This window comes from Gymnoscopelus microlampas (genome assembly GCF_963454915.1).
Source record: "Gymnoscopelus microlampas genome assembly, chromosome: 9".
NCBI classification, from domain to species: Eukaryota; Metazoa; Chordata; class Actinopteri; order Myctophiformes; family Myctophidae; genus Gymnoscopelus; species Gymnoscopelus microlampas.
Genome location: NC_139946.1, coordinates 7,905,095 through 7,927,618, shown reverse-complemented (window position 1 = coordinate 7,927,618; position 22,524 = coordinate 7,905,095). Strand labels below are relative to the sequence as shown.

The 22,524-nt window shown below is 42.1% G+C and overlaps 1 protein-coding gene across 1 annotated transcript in view; it reads left to right on the top strand.

Moving 5' to 3' along the window:
* The window catches only part of lrrc7 (leucine rich repeat containing 7), a 62,000-nt gene extending 40,213 nt beyond the window's left edge, over positions 1-21,787 (top strand). Inside the window, 14 exon segments of the mRNA XM_084065857.1 lie at positions 504-943; positions 946-1,015; positions 1,245-1,469; positions 1,581-1,818; positions 2,274-2,624; positions 2,977-3,225; positions 4,012-4,221; positions 5,696-5,863; positions 8,555-8,671; positions 12,335-12,536; positions 13,246-13,496; positions 14,184-14,276; positions 18,828-18,902; positions 21,675-21,787. Coding sequence (XP_083921983.1) covers positions 504-943; positions 946-1,015; positions 1,245-1,469; positions 1,581-1,818; positions 2,274-2,624; positions 2,977-3,225; positions 4,012-4,221; positions 5,696-5,863; positions 8,555-8,671; positions 12,335-12,536; positions 13,246-13,496; positions 14,184-14,276; positions 18,828-18,902; positions 21,675-21,677 — 2,692 coding nt within the window. The 3' untranslated portion in view covers positions 21,678-21,787.
* Positions 21,788-22,524: the final 737 nt, after the last annotated feature.

The following is a 22,524-nucleotide window of genomic DNA, read 5'->3' as shown; positions in this document are numbered from 1 at the left end:
GGCTAAAGGAATAATCACTTCAGTTCCACACAGAAAAGTCTGTGTAGCAAGGGGAGGAGGTTGTCGAATATTACATTTCCTACCCAAGTGTCCTCTTAAAGGCAATAACATTTGTAAAGTGGTTGCTTAGACTACAAAACTGATGATCAGTCTAGCAGAGTGAGAGAGATAAACAAAGTCCTTTTATTCCCTGTTCATAACCACTTACTCTAAACCCTATTATACTTTGTTGACTGGAGTCCTCCAGGGGTCTGTACTATGCTCCCTCCTTTTTTCCCTCTACATCAAATCTCTTCACTGAAAATAGCCGTTTTTCAAGCACACAGCGCATCACAACGCAACTCGTTTTGAGCTTGTAGATCGGCTATTTTCACTGAATGTTCGCCCCAGAATAGAATAGGGCCACTATGGTTCATGTGGTTAATAGTGTGGTAGTTATTGTAACATAATTATTGTACTTACTAAAGTCTATTGTTTATATTATATATTTTGTATATTTATAGATTGGCCCAGTCGTTCCCTAAGCCCATCGACTCTAAGCCCCTGCTGTCTCAGAGGGAAACCCCGCCATCAGGAACTCTACAGCAGCGTGGGGACCGACGGCCACTCAGCGAGCCATTCGATTGGTCCGAGGTCCCTCATTATGACAACACCGGCTTTGATGCTGAAGAGTCTCCTCTGGAGACCCCGGTTACTGGCTCTAGCAAGGGAAACCCGCCGCTGGGCTCTATACCCCGCAGCCAATCACAATCACATGGGCGTCGTCCATTGCTTAGGCAGGAGCGAATCGTAGGAGTCCCTCTGGAGCTGGACACCAATACGCTCCCCTTCCATGGCAATCAGCGCTCAACCCCTGAAAATGAAACCGCCGTCTCTGGCCCTCCCCCTAATCAGAACCCCTGGCAGAACTGGACTCGAACCCCCAGTCCATTTGAGGACAGAACGCCTTCCCCTCCAAGTTGGACCTGACGCCCTCATCTAGCCCCAACCCAGACCGCAAGGAGCAGGAAGCAAGGTAACCCAATGGAAGACAACCCTGGGACATTTCCGTCCTATAGCATCATGAGGCTGCTCCACCTCTAGTATTCTGTCTCCTAGAATTAACATGCTTCTTGAACCCTTCTTTTTGTGATGGTGTCTGACCCCTAATGTCAGTATTATTATGTTGCTTGAACCCTTCTGGCTTTTATGCCCCTGTCATTACACTGACACTGCTTGACCTTCCTTGTTTTTTCGGTTTCAAGGCGGGAACAAGGGGCAGGACCTTTGCCTGGCAACTGGGGTTACCACAACAACCAGGTGGAGCAGAACAGGAAGGAGCAGCTGGGTGTTGGTGGGCCCAACAAGGTAACCGTGGTAATGAGTAAGAGCTCGGAGCGCCTGTCCCCCATGATGAAGGAGATGAGGTCCAAGTTTAAGAAGTCTCAAAGCATCGATGAGATTGACATGGGGTCGTACAAGGTCTACAGGTTGGTTTATTATTATATTACCCTGTCGTGATCACTGTTCTCATCATCTTCCGAGCTACTGTTTGCTGATTTTATTTACGACTGCTGCGGTTATTGTTGCTTTTCTCGCAGCATCCCGATGATGGACAGCTACAATTCATCCATGGAGCAGCAGACTAGTTTGGACCGTTCAGAGCTGCCCGGTTCTCTAGAACATACCAGCATGGCCCGGTCCCAGTCTGCCCCCATGCTAGACGATGACCTGGGCTTCCCAGGGAACCCAACCAGCAACCAGAACCAGCTGGTACAGAGCCAAAAACCTGCCATTCCACATAAAGCCTACCACTTTGACCATAACTACAATCCCCAGGTTAATAGTTCTGTCCTGTTTTTGAGGTGAGGATAGAGAGGGAGACAGAGAAGGATGGGGGGGGGGGGGGGAATAGAGAAAGACTGGGATGGATGGAGATGGAGGAGGAAGGACATGAAATGGCAGAGAGGGGTGGATGGAAGGAAGGAGGGAAGCAGGGAGAGGGCAAGAGACCAGGAGAATGTCACAAAAAGAAGGGATGAATGGAAAGAGGGATGCAACGACAGAGAAATGAGAAATGCTATGTTTTAAAGTAAATTGGAAATATGTGGGTTTAATATCCTAGTTTGATGCAAACAAATACTTACAGATACTGTTCTAAGTCAATGGAATTTTACTCAGTAAGTAAAAATATGTAAAACAGAAACCACAGTCACCAGGTGTGCATGTTATAACAGTAACACGAGGAAGCTTTCAGAGCTTTGAAATAACTGATAAACATTCTAACTTATCAGGTGACCATGGATCGCCGGGCACCGCCTCCTTTCCCCAACACACCGGAGTATGTCAACCAATCAGGGAAGGCCTTAGAGTACGTCAACCAGCCTGGCAAAACTTTACCCAAGGACCTGGTGAGCCCTCGATACCGCGGGTATCCGCCATTGGAGATGTTTTCTTTCCCTCAGCCACCAAACCATCAGGATGGCCCGCCCAGCCAGTCACAGCAGCCAATCCCATCCCAGCGTTCCAGACCCGGGTTTTTGAGGAGAGCAGACTCGTTGGTGAGCTCGACGGAGCTAGCGCTGTTCCGCAGAGTCCACGAAGCCCAGCAGGAGGCACTGCAGGAAGCACAGTACCGAAAGCAGGTGCGTTCGAGAAATAAACTAATAATCTTTACAATTTACGTTCTTGAACACTTTAAAATAAATGTAAATATGTTTAAATGTATTTTATAAAAATGTATTTAAAAAAACTGGTAAATAGTGAACCTTATGCAAGAGAGGTGTTGTAAAAATGTAGATGTATGTACATTAGTGGCTTACTCCTGTCTATTGTTCCTTAAATAATGAACATGTCAAATTACTTGACGTTAAATAGGAGGCTGTCCTTGTGAACTCATACGTTGTATTGTTTGAGCTTTTGTATACAACTGAACTTCATTTCCCTGCAGGACTGTAGGTAAGTAAGATAACCAGAATGTATGCCCATATCCCTCAGGCTGACCCCCCACTGTATGGCCGTTCCCTGGCATATTCCACCCTACTGGATCACTCCTCTGCCCTCTCCAACATGGCTGACAGCCAAAGCCAGCTGATGCACAACAAGAGGAATGGTCGTTATGACGACGACTACCCCACCTACCAGGAGCAGAAGAGACCAATGATTGGTTACCCTACCAAGAGTCTGACTCAACGGCGCCCCCTATCTGCTAGGAGCTATAGTACGGAGACCTACGGAGCATCTCAGGTATAAAGATCTATCTGTATGCCCATGTCGGTGTGTCTGTCTGTCTATTTGTCTGCTTGTTCTACACAACCTGAAATTATAGCAAAGAAAGCTGCAGAAAGCTGTTGGTCTACATTTAATTTTATATTGGACTTAAAAGCTCTTGAATGAAATACATGAGGCTCTATTTTAGTTCAGACTGGCTAAATCCGCTATTTGGGGATTTAGGATGTCGCGAGGGGCGTTCCCGTGCAAAAGTTGCTATTTTCGTACACCAGCCTTATCCCTTAAACACCTGCACTACCCGTTGCATTATGCATAGGTGTGGTTATGCATAGGTGTGGTTTGGGCGTTACAATAATAAAACCAATCACTGTGCCAGATGCCATTGCCTTTAAGAGAAGACTGCGCAAGCCATTATCCCCCAATGCAATCTTCGTGAGCTCTCTCCCTCTCTGCCAGTGTTGCCAAGTCTGCTTATTATAAGCCACGTTGGGCTTGTTTTTCTGTAAAGTTGCTTGTAAATAATGGTAGTTGTGGGTTGCGGTTGTGAGCTTGTAGATTGGCTATTTTCAAATAGCCGACATATCTACCTCCAGGCGCAAATAACGAAGTCGGCATAATGAATAGCAGATATAGCGGCCGCAAGACACCTTTTAGGGACAGTGCCAACTCCCTTATGTGTAATTCATGGTGAGCGGGCAGTAATTCACGGGTAGCGGCCAGTGGGTGCGGGTAAAGCAGTGGCAAGAATAGGGCCCAAAGTCTTATTTCTGTTTGAATAAACGACAAAATCTTTGTCATTAGGCCCGTCCGGTCTCGGCTCGTCCCACCATGGCTGCCCTGCTGGAAAAGATGCCCCCTGACTACACCTTAGCAACCTGCCCAGAGAAAAATGAAGACGCAGTCAAAATAAGGCAAATCATGGCGCAGAAGCCTGACGACATCACCTCCAAGATGCCTGCCGACTGGAGGCAGCAGCTGCTCAGGCACATAGAAGCCAAACGGCTGGACAGGGTACGTCGAAATAGAACAGACACACCAAAGAGGAAAAAAACAGGATTGGCAGAAAGGGGCCACGTCTTTGACACTGGAGGTTGAGAAACAATTGCTATTAAAGATAACACCAAACACTGCACTGGGATTGGCTATCATGTAATACATGCCAGCGCTGGCAGGCAGAGCTGAGTAGTAATACCTCCAAATAGTGATGCAAATTAGCCTCAGCCTCTACCATTCAAAGGTAACACCAGATGCTGTATATAAAATTCTATTCATACAATACATGCACCCATACACAGTCATTCTGAAGCACTCCCTGTCTATTTCTGTGTGAGTCTGTGTCTCGAGGTCCACCAGGTGTGTGTCTGGCTGCATGCGTGTCCTCCCCACACTATCCCACTGTCAGCTTGATCCACTCCCACTAATCTGGATGTGTGTCAGTGAGTCACACGTGTTAGCACATCGAATACAGTGATAAAACATTTTTAACACCATTGTAACAAATGGTTTGGCGCTGTATTCAGTCTCAGTAATTTTTTAATAAGTACGGCCAGACATTAGCCGGGGTTAAATTACAATTGGAATGAAACACGTTATCTGCCATATCTTGCCCTCAAACTCATTGGAACAAAACAAAAAAGAAGTTGAATTGGCCTTTTGTCATATAATGTTTTAAATTAGAATGATGTATTTATATAAGATATAAATACAATACAAGATTTAATTAATTACTCACAACAAAGTGCTTTCGACAATATTTATTAAATTGCTCTTGCTCTTTCAAATTATATTCAAATTCTGTGACACTCTCGGTTTGACATCCGTTGGACCTCCTACTCTGTCCCACACGTGCATCCAACATTTCTAAAATGTCAGACATGAGTGTTGACCTTTAGACTCTTTGCACTGAGTGGGATGGATTTGATGGAGAAATTTGAAATGAGTTGGCATCCATCTTGGTCCAGTCTGTATATTGGTTAATAATAATTACATTAATATTACAGTGAACATTTTTAGTTTTGCTCTTGTTTGTTGAAGCCTGTTATCTGCTTCATTAATCATGTGTTATCAATCATCTATTAATATCATTTGTATTCTAATATGATGATTAATAATGTGAAAATGAACTGAGCTAATGTAAGGATGACACACCTCCAATTGTTGCCAGTTTGATCCAATTGTGTGTGTGTGTGTGTGTGTGTGTGTGTGTGTGTGTGTGTGTGTGTGTGTGTGTGTGTGTGTGTGTGTGTGTGTGTGTGTGTGTGTGTGTGTGCGCGCGCACTTGCCTGTGTGTGTTGATCACCAGCTAACATTTTTTGTGCTTTCAGTAACTCAACACTGTTGTTGTAATTGTTGTTGTTTATGTTGTTTATTGATGTTTTTGTCGTAATGTTTGTGGAGCTCACAGTGTGTTGTCGCCACACTGCTGCCTGCTGTGTAAGCTCCACCCACATTCACCCATGTCATGTGATGTGTCTCCTCCAATCAGAGTGGTGTCCTAAAGCACAACACGCTCACGCTGGGCATGCTCTGTCAGGGCGGGGGGCACGGCCAGGGGCGCAGCGGCACTTTGAACTTTAACTTTTACAATAACACTAAGCATGAGCCCCCTGCTGGCCACTGGCTGCCACTACCTCCACCTCCGTCTGCTAATGCTGTGAGTATCATACAAGTAACCCTGGACCTAGGGCTGGGTGATGACTTCAAATCAATATCACCATTATTTCTAACTTTTGCCTCGATTATGATGAATGAACGATTATAAAAATAATAATAATAATTACTATATATTCATATATACTGTATATCAGATCTATAAGGTCACAAAGTTTGTAGATTTGTATACGCCACCATTTTACAACGAAGTATAATACAGGGCTTAAGGGGTTATCGATTTAATCGATTTGATTGTCTTCATGTCGTTTCATTGAGAAATTAAAAAAATATATATATATTAAAAAACCTGCCTCTCGAGATTAAGTCGGTTATTGGTTCTAAATATCTGTTTCAATATATTTTCAGTTAATTGCCCAGCCCTAGTTGAATCCCTGGTACTGTTGTCATTACTGTCGAGAGACAGTTTACTCCCACTAGACACTGATTTTAAACAAAGTACAGTGTGAACCTCTTGCTTGCCGCTGATTATATCCTATCACAAGTTTGGTGTGTAATATCAGAATAAACCATCGATCAGTATTACCACTATAAATAGGTAATAATCACAACTTCCTTTACAATTTCAAAGACATACAGTAAACCTCTTTCTAAACTGACATTAAGTATAACTGTATAACACACACAGCTACCTTGATAGAGGCTACAGCCGGAATTTCGGGTCTGTCGTGGTTATATCAATTTATTGATATTAATAAACTATTAAGAGGGGGGGGGGGGTTAATAATAAGTCAGGGAAATAATGAATGTGGCCACACAATGGCTTGTGTGGCTGAAATTATACACGAGTTGCAGCCTTAGACTATAAAGCAACACAGCAAATGATATACTGTAGAGATGTATTGCTTGACAGTAGCTTGTAAGAGAGCTGCATTACGACTGCCATAAAGGAGGTTGGTTGTTTTATTTTATATCAGTCATAAATATGTGTATGTGTAGGACTTACACACCATTTAATTTATTCTAAATCTTGTATATTAGAATCCTTTACAGATGTAGTCTACTTATACGTACTATTGCTGCAGCATATAAATCCATGTGAGCTATATGTGTTCTCTGTCACTGTTTGAACCTGCATTTGTTTACACTTCTCGTTGTCGCTACCTACATCGTCCCGTGTGTCATTGTGCTTAGCTTTGAATTCCCCAAGATGAAATTCAAACCGTAGTGGTGTGTTTAGGTTGTGTTAGCCAGCAGTGTACTGTAGGTTCATTAGGCTGAATTCCTGGTGGACGGATGAGAGCATGGGGGAGGAGAAGATAAACCTATATAACTTGCATCGGAGGCAGGCACAGGTTTAGTCTCAGTTGGAGATGAAAAGAAATGAAAAAATATTAAGTATTTAAGAAAGAATTTTGGTTTTGGGATTGTTCTGGTTGGTCAGAGTAGTAGTATTGACCAATCAAAGTTGAGCAGGCTTTGATGACTCAAGGTTAGCATACAGGTAAACGTTCAACCTTGACTCGAAAGCTGCTTGTAAGCTATCACTATCTTCTGACGATTTAGCTTCTTGTTATTTATGCATCTGCATAGGCTTAAGTGCACTTCTATGGGTGAGTTAGGGAACTCATCAGGATAGAAATAATACCTGTTAGACAGAGAGCCTATACGGGACGAACGTATCTTCATAACCGCCCGGCGACAGTATGCAGATATCTATTTATTTATAGAGAATACCCGAAATGTCATCTGTATCTAAAACAATCTGGAAATTAGACTGGAAGTTTAGGCCTGGATATCCAGTGACTACAACGGAAGCCCAGTAACATTGTCCTTGTCCCCAGAGGCTATATCGTCTTCAGACTGCTGGTTAGGTTTCCGGCATTGATAAGCTACAGTATGATCTAGATTGTGTACCTGATTTTCCAACCTGGTACTTAGTTTCTTTGGGTTAACATTCCAAATGAGGGCCTTCTTCAGTTGACCCAGTGTCCCTACAGGCCGTATGCTTGATGACGTGAAGCGATGCGTTTGACGTCATTGCTTTGTGAAGTCAACCTTTCGCAGAGAAATACACTTTTTGTTTCTTACTATATATAACTATACTACTGATCTCCTCACATCAGAACAATGGGATTCAAGTCCTATCTCAACAGGTAGACTGACATAATCTCTGTCCTAAAATACAAGCCTTGCCTACTGATATGCTGGCAGGCACTGTATGGAATCGTGTGTCTCTAGATGTTATGTATAAATCAAACACATGAAACCTATTACCATCATTAGGCCTGCAAAATTAGGCACATTACCCATGTGTTTGTATGTTAAAACAATAGACCCAATAGAATGTATTGCATACATGTGCAGGTCGTGGGCTTTGTAGTTTGCAGTTCCAAAGGAAAACAAGATAATTTGGCTTCAACATGGTGTTCAAATGAGATATGGCCTACACCCACCCCTCTGCCCCACACACCAATCAGTTCGAAGGTTGATACTGTACATAACATGTGGTCTTGATTCTACAATCAGTGATAAACGATCATCCTAACGACAGTGTCTGTCTCTTTCCCTTTACTTTTCCTCATTTTCTTGCTCCTCTCCTATCTCCCATTTTCTCTTCCCCTTTTCTCTTCATCCTTTATCATCCTCTACCTCTACCTCTCTCTCTCTCTCTCTCTCTCTCTCTCTCTCTCTCTCTCTCTCTCTCTCCCCCCCCCCCTCCACCCCTCAACAGACCCCCTCTCAGCAAGGTGCTATGATGGATAATGACCAGGAGGGGGGGCCAGCAGGTAATCAGTGGGTTCCCTACTCTCTGGGCCGGAGGGACGTCCCCCCCGACATTCTCAAGAAGGTTGGTCCCTTGTTTCAATGTCTTAACCCTGGATATAGTGAATAGCGGTTAATTAAATACGCCTACTTGAGGGAGGATGTGAGTGTGTGTGCATGCATGGTCGTTTATGTGTCTGTGTGCACAAACTGCACATACAGTGTAATGAATGGTTACATTTCTCAGTCTAGGTTTTTTTTTTTATGTCTCGTGCTGTCTGGCAAGAACATAGCAAAACAAATTGAATAAATGAGACATTTCATGTACAGCACAGAATACGTCTCAAAAACGAATAATGGAATTTAAATCAATGATACAATTGTCTAAAGCAGTTCACCCTGGTGACTCAAATAAATGAGGCTATCCCTCCCGCAGCCGAACCGTGTTCGAGTCTGACCTGAGGCTCCGTACGGCATGTCATCTCCCTCTCTCTCCGTCTCTGTATCACTGTCTCTATCTGAAATGAAGCACAAAATGATCACGATAAAATACAATGAAAGTCTAAAGCTTGGGAACTTCAGCTCATCTGGCAGGGTATTCCAGAAACTGGGAGCATACTGACTAAAGGCAGCTTTACAAGCTCTTACCAGTTCTTAGTCTTGTTATAACTCATAAGCAGTTCATACAGTATGTCAGAGATGTAACTTAGCGCCAGACCATTCAGGGCTTCAATGCAAGCAGCATGTTCTGGTAACAAAAGCCACAATCTAGTATACATTTAATGTGTTCAAATTGTATTTTTGACAGTTAGAATATTTTATTTGACAATTTAAATATCTGGTCCATAGACCAGATAATCAGACCAATATTTGTCTTGGTGTAATATTAGCCTTCTTTGATGGCATGCAGAGTTATATAAAAAAAAAGCTTTCCTGAATGCATTGATTTAAAACAGCCTTAAAACCTGAATAAAGCACTTAGGCACTCCTCCTCTCCATTATTTTCTGGATGGTCACGCTTCTTTAAAGACTTGAAGCCAAGCCCTGGGCTTGGAGGCTGATCAGAGAACTTCCGTGGGAAGAAATGGCAGCTAATTGGTTTGAGCCTACTTAAAGAAGATGTGAGTGGGTGTGGAAGGTGTGAGTGTGTGCATGGTTGTTTATGTGTCTATGTGCACATAGTGGTTGAATATCTCAGTCTGGGTTGTTTTTTGTGCGTCCGTGGTAACCATGTCTCCTGCTGTCTGGCAAGAACATGGCAAAACAGAGAGAGTAAAAGAGACATTTCATGTGCAGTACAGAATATCTCTCAATGTACTTCACAGGAAACAATAAATATGTATCGTTATTCAACAATAACAACGTTATACAAGCAGCTTGCCCAACATTGCCGGCAGGGGTGCAATGCTCAGTGGACGGGGTTGCACGCCGAGCAACCACTTACGTATTTGGCCAGGGGGACGCCCAGGCACACGCATAGATTTAAAACTACTTTAAATTCACACTTCATCAAAGTTTACAAAGGCTCCCGACTCACGCCAGGTACATTAACATAGGAATTAGCCTATATGCATATCAATTGTCCATTGTGTGACCTGTACTGTAGGTGTTAAGGTCCTTACATATCGGCGAATATAGCGAATATACGCAAAATTCGGACTCGTTCCGAATAATTAAAAGACGCTTTTTCGCTTCGCTTTTTCGCTTCGCTTTTTCGCTTCGCTTTTTCGCTTTTTCGCTCCATGTACGGAGCCATTGACTTTATAAGGTTTAAAAAAAAAACACATTATTCGCACGAAAAAATCGCCCGGTGTGTAAGGACCTTTAAGCGACGTGCGCGTCCCGTCATTGAAATAGAGAGCAACCACTTCTCAAATGAGCATAGCATCACTGATTGCCGGGGTTATTGTTCTGACAATGCATCGCGATGTGACGCATTAATCAGTGTGTTGAGGCTTCGGGTACCCAGTATTGTTGCTCTTATGTTATTACATTAGCAATCACAGCCATGGACCGTTTCAGATGCTGCCACTTGGCAAATAGTCTCACGTAGCCAAACGATCAGAGATCTCCGCCTACCGATACGTCTGAGGAAATCTAAATTCATTGAATGTGCTTGGACCCTGGAGAAAATCAGTGGTAACAACCCTACGCCCACTGCTTTGAAAACCAATCCTGATACCATCCCATATGATGACCTAAAGTCTTCGCAACAATTTCCAATTGTATCCACCCAGTGTTAGCCCATTCATTGAATGTGGATGTCACCAGACGTATCAATACTGTAGGTGGAGATCTCTGATCTTATGGATATGCGAGACTATTTGGCAGACGGGTTCATATAGCCTCAAAGCCACTGTGAAATAGCTCGTCGACTGGACAATCAGGTTTATGAACGACCAGGCGAGGAAAAACTAAAACAAACCTCAGAAACACTTATTCCCCCTGGCTGCCTGTGTGAACAGGCAGCCAGGGTTGCCAGATCTGATTATTATAATTTCCCCGGAAGATTTTATTTGAAAATAGCCGATCTACAAGCTCACAGCGCGTCGCATCGCGACGCGTTGTGAGCTTGTAGATCGGCTATTTTCAAATAGCTGATGTACTGTACATGTTAAAGTGCACATGTGGCCCATAGTCACTTCTTTTGGGCTGGTTTTCCTAGACCTGGTTGCTTGTTTCTCTCACAGAATCTGGCAACACTGCAGGCAGCCTTTGTATGAAGGCAGGTGCACCTAAAGCCCCCCTCACTCACCTACCTACCTGTCAGTAGTCAACAAAACATCGACTGATGCACTTGGACACATCATCAGCGTTGTTGTTACCTGGAGTCACTGGGTGTTTCGGGTCTTGCAACGGACACCCTCTCCTCCAGGCGACCCGACCGAGGCTGAACAGGCCCCGGCCTGTGTCCAAGTGGCATGCTACTGCCCCCACTGTGTCTCTTGGGGGCAGTTAGAGACAGTGCTAATTAGGGATTTAGGGTTGGCCTGTCACTTGCCAGACTGACTACATTGCCACATTTGCAGCCTGTAACAGCCTGAATCCACGCCTGGCCAATGCCGGACTGATTCCTCAATATTCAAACACATACCACACACAATGGCACACATACTTTTATTTTTTGCTTTACTATTGCTGCTATTCTCTATGATTTCTGTTATTGTTGTTATTATAGGCTATAGGCACAGCAGCCATATTGGGAATGAATTGCGCCCCTTCCTTCCTTCCTTCACAGGTGTTACCAATGATACTAATTAAGGCTCTGTTCCATTTAGTGTGGCATAGTGTTTGGCTTATTTTCAAGGACCCCCATAACTCTGAGAGTGTACAAATGGAACCAAATGGACCCTTACGGGTCCATTTGGTTCCATTTGTACACTCTCAGAGTTACACAGCCACCATAAGGGGCCATTTGGGAACCAAAATGGAATGTTTCTAGTGAGACAACATGCACCTGACCAGATATGGAACAGAGCCTTCATTAGTATCATTGGTAACACCAGTGAAGGAAGTAAGAAGAGGCCCAATTTCTTTCCAATATGGCTGCTGTGCATAGAGCCTATTGCTGCTGCAATGTCGAGGAACCAAAACCAAATAATGTTACTCTTGTGCACTGTACACATAGTGTAAGCGTATATATCCGTGTTTATGCTTATGTACACATGAGCACACTTGACATTTCTCTAACTCTTCTCTCTTTGCTTCCTCTCACTCTTTACTCTCATCTCTCTCTTTCTCTGCACAGGCTCTCCACTCCCACAACCCCTCCCATCAATCACACAACACCATGGTTGTCACCGCCTCCTCCTCCTCTTCGGGCAACCCCTCCCACCGGGGGGGCCAGCAGGGCTATGAGAGTGGAGCGATCAACAAGGGGGGCCAATACCAGCCCATGTCCATCTCTTCATCTGGTGGGGCGGGGCAATATCAAGGCTCCCTGCCTCAAGGTAAATCGATGCGATTTGTTTTTTTCTTTATTTTCTTCTTTGAGGCTGTGGGCGGGGAGGATATTGCATTGGGTTCAAGTGGTTAAATGCAGTGGTGGAGTACATTTACTCAAGTACTTTACTTAAAGCTGCTATAAGTAGTTTGGTCAACATTTTAATGTATTCTTTCTAAAAAAGTAAAAAAAAAAAAAATCTACTTTAAGTACAATTTTGAGGTACTTTTACTTTACTGGAGTATTCACAATTTTCTTTACTTTTATTACATCTCAGAGATGTAACTTTACTTTCACTCCTCTAGAATTATTTGAAAACTTTAGTTACTAGTTACTTTTTAGATTTTGATTATTATTACAAAACCTACATTAACAACTTCAGCCCTATTTAAACTTTGGCTTTTTGAAAATAGCCGATCTACAAGCTCACAATTGTGAGCTTGTAGATCTGCTATTTTCAAAAGATTTGTATACATTTGAAAACTTATGAAATGGAACATTCTGCATTATGAGTACTTTTTGTACTTTAAGTATATTTTGATACCAATACTTTTGTACTTTTACTCAAGTAAATTTTGAATTCCGGACTTTTACTTGTAACAGAGTATTTCTACATGGCAGTATTGATTCTTTTACTTAAGTAAAACATTTGAGTACTTTTGCCACCACTCAAGTGGTTAAATGTTAGCAAGCTTATCGTATCCTTATCCTCCTAGCACTGCCTGCCCCTGGCCAGCCGTACTCCAGCTCAGGCCTGGCTCTGGCCCTCTCCCCATCTGGAAGCCAGCCGCAGTATGGCTCCCACCAGCCCACCCTCCCAGCTACCAATCCCCAGTACCACAGCAACCAGGGTATGGGCCATAGCAACCAGGTTGGCATGACGACACACACCAACCCACGGCCTCAGAGCGCTCGTTGCCTCCTGCAGACGAAAGGACAGAAGAGCATGGACGGGTTCCAGGATCAGGTATCCACTGTGTGTGTGTGTGTGTGTGTGTGTGCGTGTGTGTGTGTGTGTGTGTGTGTGTGTGTGTGTGTGTGTGTGTGTGTGTGTGTGTGTGTGTGTGTGTGTGTGTGTGTGTGTGTGTGTGTGTGTGTGTGTGTGTGTGTGTGTGTGTGTGTGTGTGTGTGTAAAATATATTCTTTTATTGTCAGAATCTTTGGAAAACTTTCAAACATTTAAAAATGTTTTCGAAAGCAGCATCTCTACAAGCTACATGTCGCAACACATTGTGAGAATATTTTTTTGCAGCCAGAGGTTGTGCTATTTTAGATCATAATCACCTCTGGATGTGATCAATAGTTGTATCTACCTTTCTGTTGACTTTGTCTGTCTGTTACTGGCAGACATGGCTGGCATCCTAGAAGATGTTGATAAAACTAGACACGATTTCTCCCTATTTACATCTATGCATCTACCTGACTTCTTTCTTTCTTCTGTCTCAGTTCTCTCTCTTTGTCTCTTCCTGGACCAAGTTGTACCCAGTGTGCAGACATTCTTTCAATGTGTAATGTGTACTATGTTATGTACAGTATACAGTTAAATAATGACAAATTATTCCTTCCTTCCTTCCTTCCTTCCTTCCTTCCTTCCGTCCGTCCTTCCTTCCGTCCTTCTGCCTTTCCTTTCCTTACTGTCTCTGTCTCTCACCAGCTGTGTGTGAGGATAGAGAAGAACCCTGGTCTTGGTTTCAGTATCTCTGGGGGCATCAGTGGCCAGGGGAACCCCTTCAAACCCTCCGACATGGTATGACCCAACTCGGCAGCCAATCGTGGCTACCCCGGCTTTTTCTCAGAGTTGCCATGGAAACTGCTGCTAGTTGCCGCAGTGTTCTGTCCGTCCATCTGTCTGTCTGTCTGCGGGGCGACAGTTCACTTGGTTAACTTTGACTATCTAGTGTGTATGGGATGTTGTGCTGCAGACCTTTGGAAATGTATAAATGAGCTGAGGTTTCAAGTATTGGGGGGGGGGGTTAAGCTAAATTTAGATTCCCTGGCACATAAAACCTATATAGCTTACCCAGGGCACTGTTCCAAGTGCATGGTAATTTAGAAAATTCCATCAAATGCTACTCAAGTACCTCAAATACTTGATGCACCTCTTCTCTGGTCTGTTCGGGTCTTGTTCTACTGCACTGAGAGAGAATAGGCCAGAGTCATACATTACCTATATACCTGACATTAACATTATGTCTGTGTTTTTCTTTTAAAAAAAAACAATGATCCAGGGTATTTTGGTCATTTTAAACTCTTTAAAAATGTCCCTTTCCAATACATTCATGCCAGGTGTGAATATGTTGACTGTAGTGACTTGTGTATTTATGAATTTTAACTCACTTATATTTTGACTATAGTGACTTGTGTGTTTATGAATTTGAACTCACTTACATTTTCCATCTCTGGGTACAACCACCATAAGTGTGCCTGTTCTGTATGTGTATCCATTGGAGTTTCAGTCATCCCCAGGCATATGACTGTGTCCTAGAAACAGCCTCCTCTTGTACACCTACTTCTACTGAATCTCTGACAGCCATTTTAGAAAGACTGTTTGGTTCTGGGACCTGGTGTGTGTTTCTGGACTTGGAAGCACCTACAGCGCCTAACTGAGTGTATTGAATGTATTATAACTGACTAACTAACCTAGAGATACACTTGTTGATTATTTTATTCCATATGCCAAAAACATGCAGTCACTATAAAAGGCACATTTTCTGCCATTTTAGTCTCTTACCATAAACTGTATTTATTTAATATCGCCACAGAGATTATTTTTCCGACCCGTCTGCGTGTGTGTGTGTGTGTGTGTGTGTGTGTGTTTACACGTGTCTTGTCTGTGTGTGTGCAGCTAATCTCGCAAACCGCTGAACCGATCAGCAACAAACCTTTTGTGCACACCGAGAATAGGCAGAGAAATGCTTCATTAACAGGCCAAATTAGGTACACATGATCACAGGAATCATGTAAGGTTAGGTTTTTGATATTCCATACTGTTTGGGTTCCAAATTTAGTTGAGTCTCAACTTCAAAATGGAAGCATGTTGAGGGACCTCTATGGAACGCACCCCCAAAATTGCTTCACTTCTGCCCATAGGGGCCACCACACATTTGAAAAGTTGAACAGTATGTCGAAATAAATCCATTAAATTATTAATCTGAACCATTTGTCATGGTTCAGATTATCTTACCTAGTCAAGATATATCGATTCAGTTCAAACCAAAACAGATCATCAAAAAGGAAAGTATCTGGCCTGTTCTCTGTCATAGTTTATTCACATTAACTATAATTATTTGTTCCTTCTTGCCTTGTTCCCATTTCTTGGCTCCCTTTTACCTTATTTATCTTCTTGTTCAGTTCCTTGTACCCTTGGCCCCTTCCCTGTCCTTGTTCTGTTTCCGTGTGTGTGTGTGTGTGTGTGTGTGTGTGTGTGTGTGTGTGTGTGTGTGTGTGTGTGTGTGTGTGTGTGTGTGTGTGTGTGTGTGTGTGTGTGTGTGTGTGTGTGTGTGTGTGTGTGTGTGTGTGTGTGTGTGTGTGTGTGTGTGTGTGTGTGTTTTGATTTTCTCCATATTTCTACACACAGTGTATTTTAACTGAACTCGGAGTGATTCGTCAGCAGTTTTAACCGGCCTCGTTTCCATCTTGTGAAGTTGTGCCTGATGTGTCAACCCATTTGTTTGGCTTATCCAATCCCTTTCCTTAATTAAGCGGGTTTCTCCTCAGCCTACACTGTTAAACAGAATGAATATGAAAACAGCTTGAATGTAAATAATACATCTATGCTTTTAGGGCCCTGGGCCTAAGCATCAAGGTTATTCCACTGGTCTATGGCTCCTCCTAGTGGTCATGTTCTTGTTTACAGCCAGAGAGTCAGCTTTTAAAAAATGGTCAGGAATGTTAGCCTCTAGTTAATTATGCCCATCTCAAGGATTCAAGAATGTTCATATCATATCAGACTTGGACTGAAGTCAGTTCATTGGCTATTTACAAAGACGCCTTAAACAACAACATCTTGGTAGAACCTTGGGTTGAATAGATAACTGGGCAAGATCTTTGTCTGTTGCTCCCGTGCCCTTTGATCAAGAAACCAGAAATAGTCATTCTATGTACTCTTGTGCATTGTGAAACAGGTCCCATAATCACACTTTGACCACACATAGGTCACCAACATACATACCATGACTTGGTTTATTATATCGGCATAATCGGTTAGTTCATGTGCCAAAACTTTGAGTCATGGTTCACCAATCACCATGTAATGAGAGTGAATTGCTACTTCTGGTTGCTCACTCACAGATCATAGAAGAAACAGATAAAGAAGATGGACGACATTTGGACTTATATCATAACCAGATAGCTATACAACCAGAAGTTAAACCAATGTTCAACTTTGCTTATACACCTATGAAGTCACTTTAACTCGCAGTGGTGAATGGGGAAGATATACTAAATTACGTATAAAATATTTACAGCAAATTGTAAAAGTGGCAGTGCTATTTGTCTGGAAAACACAGCCTGACATCTCTCACAATGAGTTGCTGAGATGAAGACTCAGCTCCTGCATTAACGCCCCACAGGTTAGATGATTGTACATATTGGCTTCTCAGGCTTTATTTAAGAACAGAAAACGATTTTTAAACTAATCTGGGTATTATGGCATTAAAAATCGGATTATCTGTTCCATATGATGCTAGATCATCCATCCTGTTCTTGACGTTTGAGCTGTAGTGGCTTCGCTGTGTCTGTGAGTGGCCACGGAGGCTCTTTCTAAAACACTGGCTACTGCTTTGTCTTGACTAGTTGAATTGCTCTTGGTTACAAACCACATTTTCCTATGATATTATTTCTACAACACATACATTTAGATACAGAGATTTTGCAGGGCACCAATGATTTGTGTCAAACAGTTATTGATGTATGTGATCGAACTAATATCCCACATGCAGTCAACATACAGTGAACTCCATAGGTGTTGGGGCAAGCACATTTTTGTTGATATTTTGGTTGCATACTTTTAGTACTTTGGATGTTTGGAAAAGCATTAGTCACACTGTAGCTTTGGGTTTTTAGGTATCTTCTTGACACTGGAAGTAAAAACCCTTGTTGTACATGGTCCTCCTATTTCAGGGTGTCAAACATTTGACAAGAATGAGGAAATATTCAATTAATTTGTTGTTTTTAGTATGTCCAAAATTCAACTCTTAATATATTGGGTTGATCGGGGTCCCCCACAGGTCTATCCTTGGCCCACTCCTTTTTTTCCTCCACACCAAATCTCTTCACTGAATATATTTATAAATATATAATATTTGCACCAAATGTTCGCTTATTGTGACCAACCACTGATCAGTCACAACCACAATCAATATAATATCAAGATCAATATCAACCACTCAAGTGGTTGATATTGTTCCAACACATCGCAAATAACAAAAGTATGGAGCCAGAACTTTAGGTAATTTGTCATTGTTGTTGCACTGTACGTAATAATAACTATTGAACTAATATGAATATCATACACACTAATATAACATGCAGTGTATGCGTGTTTCACTGCTATCACCCACATTGTGTAATTGCTACAGCTTTGGCATGTCTACACTTTACTGTGCTTGGTAAACTGATATCACCTCTATATGGCACATATTTACCTGTCAAGCTGGTATCACTATTCAGCGTTCAACAGGTGCATCTTCTTGTTGAACCATGCTGAGTTGATACAACCGCATTGTTCCATACTTTCTGTGTTCAAAAGAAAACATCTTTCTGGCTTTCATGAAAAGATGTTGGTGTTTTTACAATCTCTGCCTTGGGTTATTAAGGGAAAAACATATGGCAGGACACTTGTCCTGTCTTCCCCACTACCCACTTATCTCCCAAATCAGTTCCTGACATCATAGATTTTCTATCTTTCAAATCCCTACCCTCAACCATGCTACTTAGGAAATAATTGACCTGTTTTGTTTTTTCTTTGGGGGGAATTTTATCAATTATTTACACTGATTGCTTTAAGAATAAATAAACATACATTGAGAGAGATAATTAAAGAGATAATTGATCTAAAGACCAAGCACTTTGTGATGGAGTAGATCAGTCATACATTTATTTATTTTTTAATATATATTCAGCTGTAGACTTGCATGTCTCTCCAAATTCAGAACAAGGAGAATGCATTAAATAACTTGACAGTGTGTTATTTATTTTGGGTTGGGGGTAGCCTACTGAGAATGAGAATGAGAAAGGCAAAGATTCTAAACCATCGTGTCCATGTGTTGTCCTAACGATGTATCATTTTGACTTATAGGGTATCTTTGTTACTAGGGTACAGCATGACGGACCAGCATCCTCCACCCTGCAGCCTGGAGACAAAATACTGCAGGTAACACAGACTGACTCACCCCCAAAGACTATGGGGTAGCAACAGTCATTCCACTCCCTCTCTGTTTTCTCATTCTTTACACGAACATCAAGAGGCAGCACATATGCAGGATGCGAAAATTGACATACACTCTGCTCTAATACATGAGCATTTGAAGCATATTAACTTGCCGATAGAAACACAAAATCGCGTCATATTTAGGTGGTCCAATGACCACCCTTACATCCTGCTCCATCTTTTCATCTCTGTTGGTTAGGAAGTCCTACAGTGTATGTCCCTCTCCCTCCATGATCTCATCAGTTAGTCACAGCCAGGACCTCGTGTTTTCAACCTTATAGCATGTGTGCTATTCCCAGTCTGTTTCGTCCTTCTTTTCAGCTCTTTCATTGCATACTGGTCTTTACCAATGAAAAAAATAAATTAGGTTGTTAAGTTATACTTTATTGAGTGGGGAAATACGTCCAATGCATTTGGCCTATCCTGACTATTAGGCGCAGTGGGTAGCCATTGAACAGTGCAGCAGTTCTAGCAGTAAGGCTAGCACCTCAAGGGCTGGTTTCTAACTTGCATATCTCTTGATGTGGAAAGAAAACCATATGAACGTAGGGAGAACATGCAAACTCCACACATAAAGGCTTCACTCACTCAGGTTCGAACCCTGTAACTTCTTTCTGTAAGGCAACAGTGCTAACCACTGACACATTGTCACCCTGCACCTGAAGGGCAGACAAACTGAAAGGTATACTTTTTGTTTTGGAGAATTTTACTATTTTTTCTACATCCCAACCAGAGTCAACTCATGTATGCCTTTTACTATGTTTCGCCCTGCAGTTTGAAGGTATGTTGAATGGTGAGTTTTGACAAGGTTAGCTCAATTCCTGGATGTCTATGGGATCAAGTAGCAGCAACAAACTCCAATTTGTGTATTCATAAAGTCACTAATTAGCTAGCTATTGTCCCCGGACAAGATTCAGGCTTATGAACAAACAACTGGGGGGAAAAGAAGAAGAAGCTTGGAAAACTCTGTGCCAAGGATACTGGCCCAGATAGATGTTTATAACTTAGGAGGAGTAAGAACCTTCCACACAGCACCTTCAAGCACCTTGTCTGTCTTAATATATTGCTGCTAATCTTTGATTATTTGTTCATGTTAATTCTTGTTTGTTGTTGTTTGTTTATTGTTATTAGTGTTATTATTATTATTATTGCTGGCTGCTATAATATCTGAGGAACCAGAACAAAATTAATTTACTCTCATCTATCCATACACAAGATGTAACCATAAAGAAACCTTGAACCTTCACCATTAGCAAAAAAAAAAGATTATATCAGTCATGGTGGATGAATTTGTTTTTTGAAAAAAAGTTGTCCCAAACTATAGTGTAATTGTTAGGATTTTGTTTGTAGTTGTTAAAAAACTAAAAGACAACAACAAGTTCAAGTTCCTTTTATTGTCATTCATACTTTACCAGGAATGCACAGCTGAATGAAATTACGTTGCAATGGCTCCATTAAACACACCACAGACATAAAATAAAATAGGAAAAACTCTAAGTAACAATAATAAAATAAATACTATAATTAGCAGACAAAAATGTGCCAGAAATGTTAAAATATAAAAATTGACCTGAGGTATTACACACATATCCCTTAATCTCATTAACACTTGGCTAAAAGAACCAAGTAAACCCTCTGCTTTGGAGGTCTGACCTCCCTGCTTTTGAAAGGAGTTTCTCCATAAACACCCAGGAATTGAACTAAACTAAGCTACTGTAAGCTCACTGTTCAATATATCTTCAAACTACAGGCAGAGACATGAAAAAAAGCATTCATGAGTTGACTCTGGGAAAGTAGGAAACATCCAATTTCCCAACTACCAAACTATAATAAAGTAGTTTGCATTATATTTATGCAACGTTCTTTCTTTTTCCTTTATTTATTCAAATAAAGCCCATTGAGAGCAAGCTCTCTTTTTCAAGGACGCCCTGATAACAACATATAAAATGCATACATAATGAGAAACAATAACAAACATTTGAATCACATGCAAATAAACATAGTGTTACATGAAACAGGTGCAGCCACTATGTAGTGTGTCCTCAAGAAGCACCCTGAATGTCTCTATTGAGACCAATCGCACCAGAGATTGGTCTCTGCCCGCCAGTGCCAACTAAGCACAATCAAACAATCCCCCTTCCCCAGCTGTACGCACACACTCACTCACTCACTCTCTCACTCACTCATTCAAGTTGACCTACTTGCCAGAGAGAAACTTGAGAAACTTTTTTATCTCAAGTTTATTTCAAATTATTTAGCATAGGTTCAAATAACATTTACTTGTTGACATATGCTCGTTAATGTTAATTTATCATAGACATTTAAATAAAACAATCCGAGGGTGGTATTCTGTTAATGCTGTGATTTTACACCCTTTTGGGACAACTCAAAGTTAGCATAGAAAGTTAATTAACAGTTGGACTGAGACACCTCTTAGACTTTTAAATGTGCTGCTAGTTAGACGTTATCATTAGAACATATTGTGCTTCATTGTTTGACAGGCGTAGTCCCCAGCCACTACACTCCTCTCTCCTCCTCCTCTCTTTGTCTCTCCACAGATCTACAATTTTAGCTGAATGCCTCTCGTCTAAAGGCCAACTTCCCTCTCTAGTTTCCCTCTCTTCTTTTTTTTTCTTCCTACAGCATGACCTTCTCCTGTGTGTATCTCTTCTGTCACTCATTCTCTCTCTCTTTCTCTCTCTTTTCCCCCAACAGTGATGTGTTTCTGAGCTAGGGCTGCTCCCAGTGTCTCCGCCATTCCTCCTCAAACCGTCCCCCCCTCCATGCGCACACACATACACACACACGTACACTGCATGGGAACTTACACGCAAACACATGCACGGAAACATGGAAAGATCCACTCCTGTACATGTGCACACACGCATACACATGCACACACGTCACACACACACACACACACATATACACATGCACACACGTCACACGCACACACATACTGTTGACTGTGCTGCGTGTTTGCCTTGCAGGCTAATGGACATAGTTTTTTACACATGGAGCATGAGACAGCCGTCTCTCTGCTGAAGAGTTTCCAGCGGACGGTGGATTTGGTGGTTCTGAGAGACAGCAGTTCACGCTAAAAATAGTTTTCTAACAAAACACATCCAACGCTTCTCTTCTCATCGCCACCCCACCCCCCTTTGCTGGAGGCTTGCGGAACTGAACATGAGCCGCCTTTTACCTTTTAGAGGAAAACACAGACGTTCATTTGCCTATTGCTGGACCAAGGGCAAATACTAGTGCCAAATGTACCATAGGAAACATATCGGCTCGTCCGTCTGTCTGTCTGTCTGTCTGTCTGTCTGTCAGCAGTGGGTGACTTGATAGATGGATGGATGGACAGAAAGACTCTAGAACACTTGGCAGGCTCCTACAGGGCTGCTGTAGTTGCGGTGAAGTTAGCACTTGGATTCCTTGGTTGGTTGGTTGGTTAGTTACTTAGCAATCTAATCTATTGGTTTGTTGGTCAGTTATTTTTGTTGGTTAGGTTTGAGGTATATTTTGCTTCTTTACACTTCCTTTTTTCTGTTCCGTTCTGTTCTGT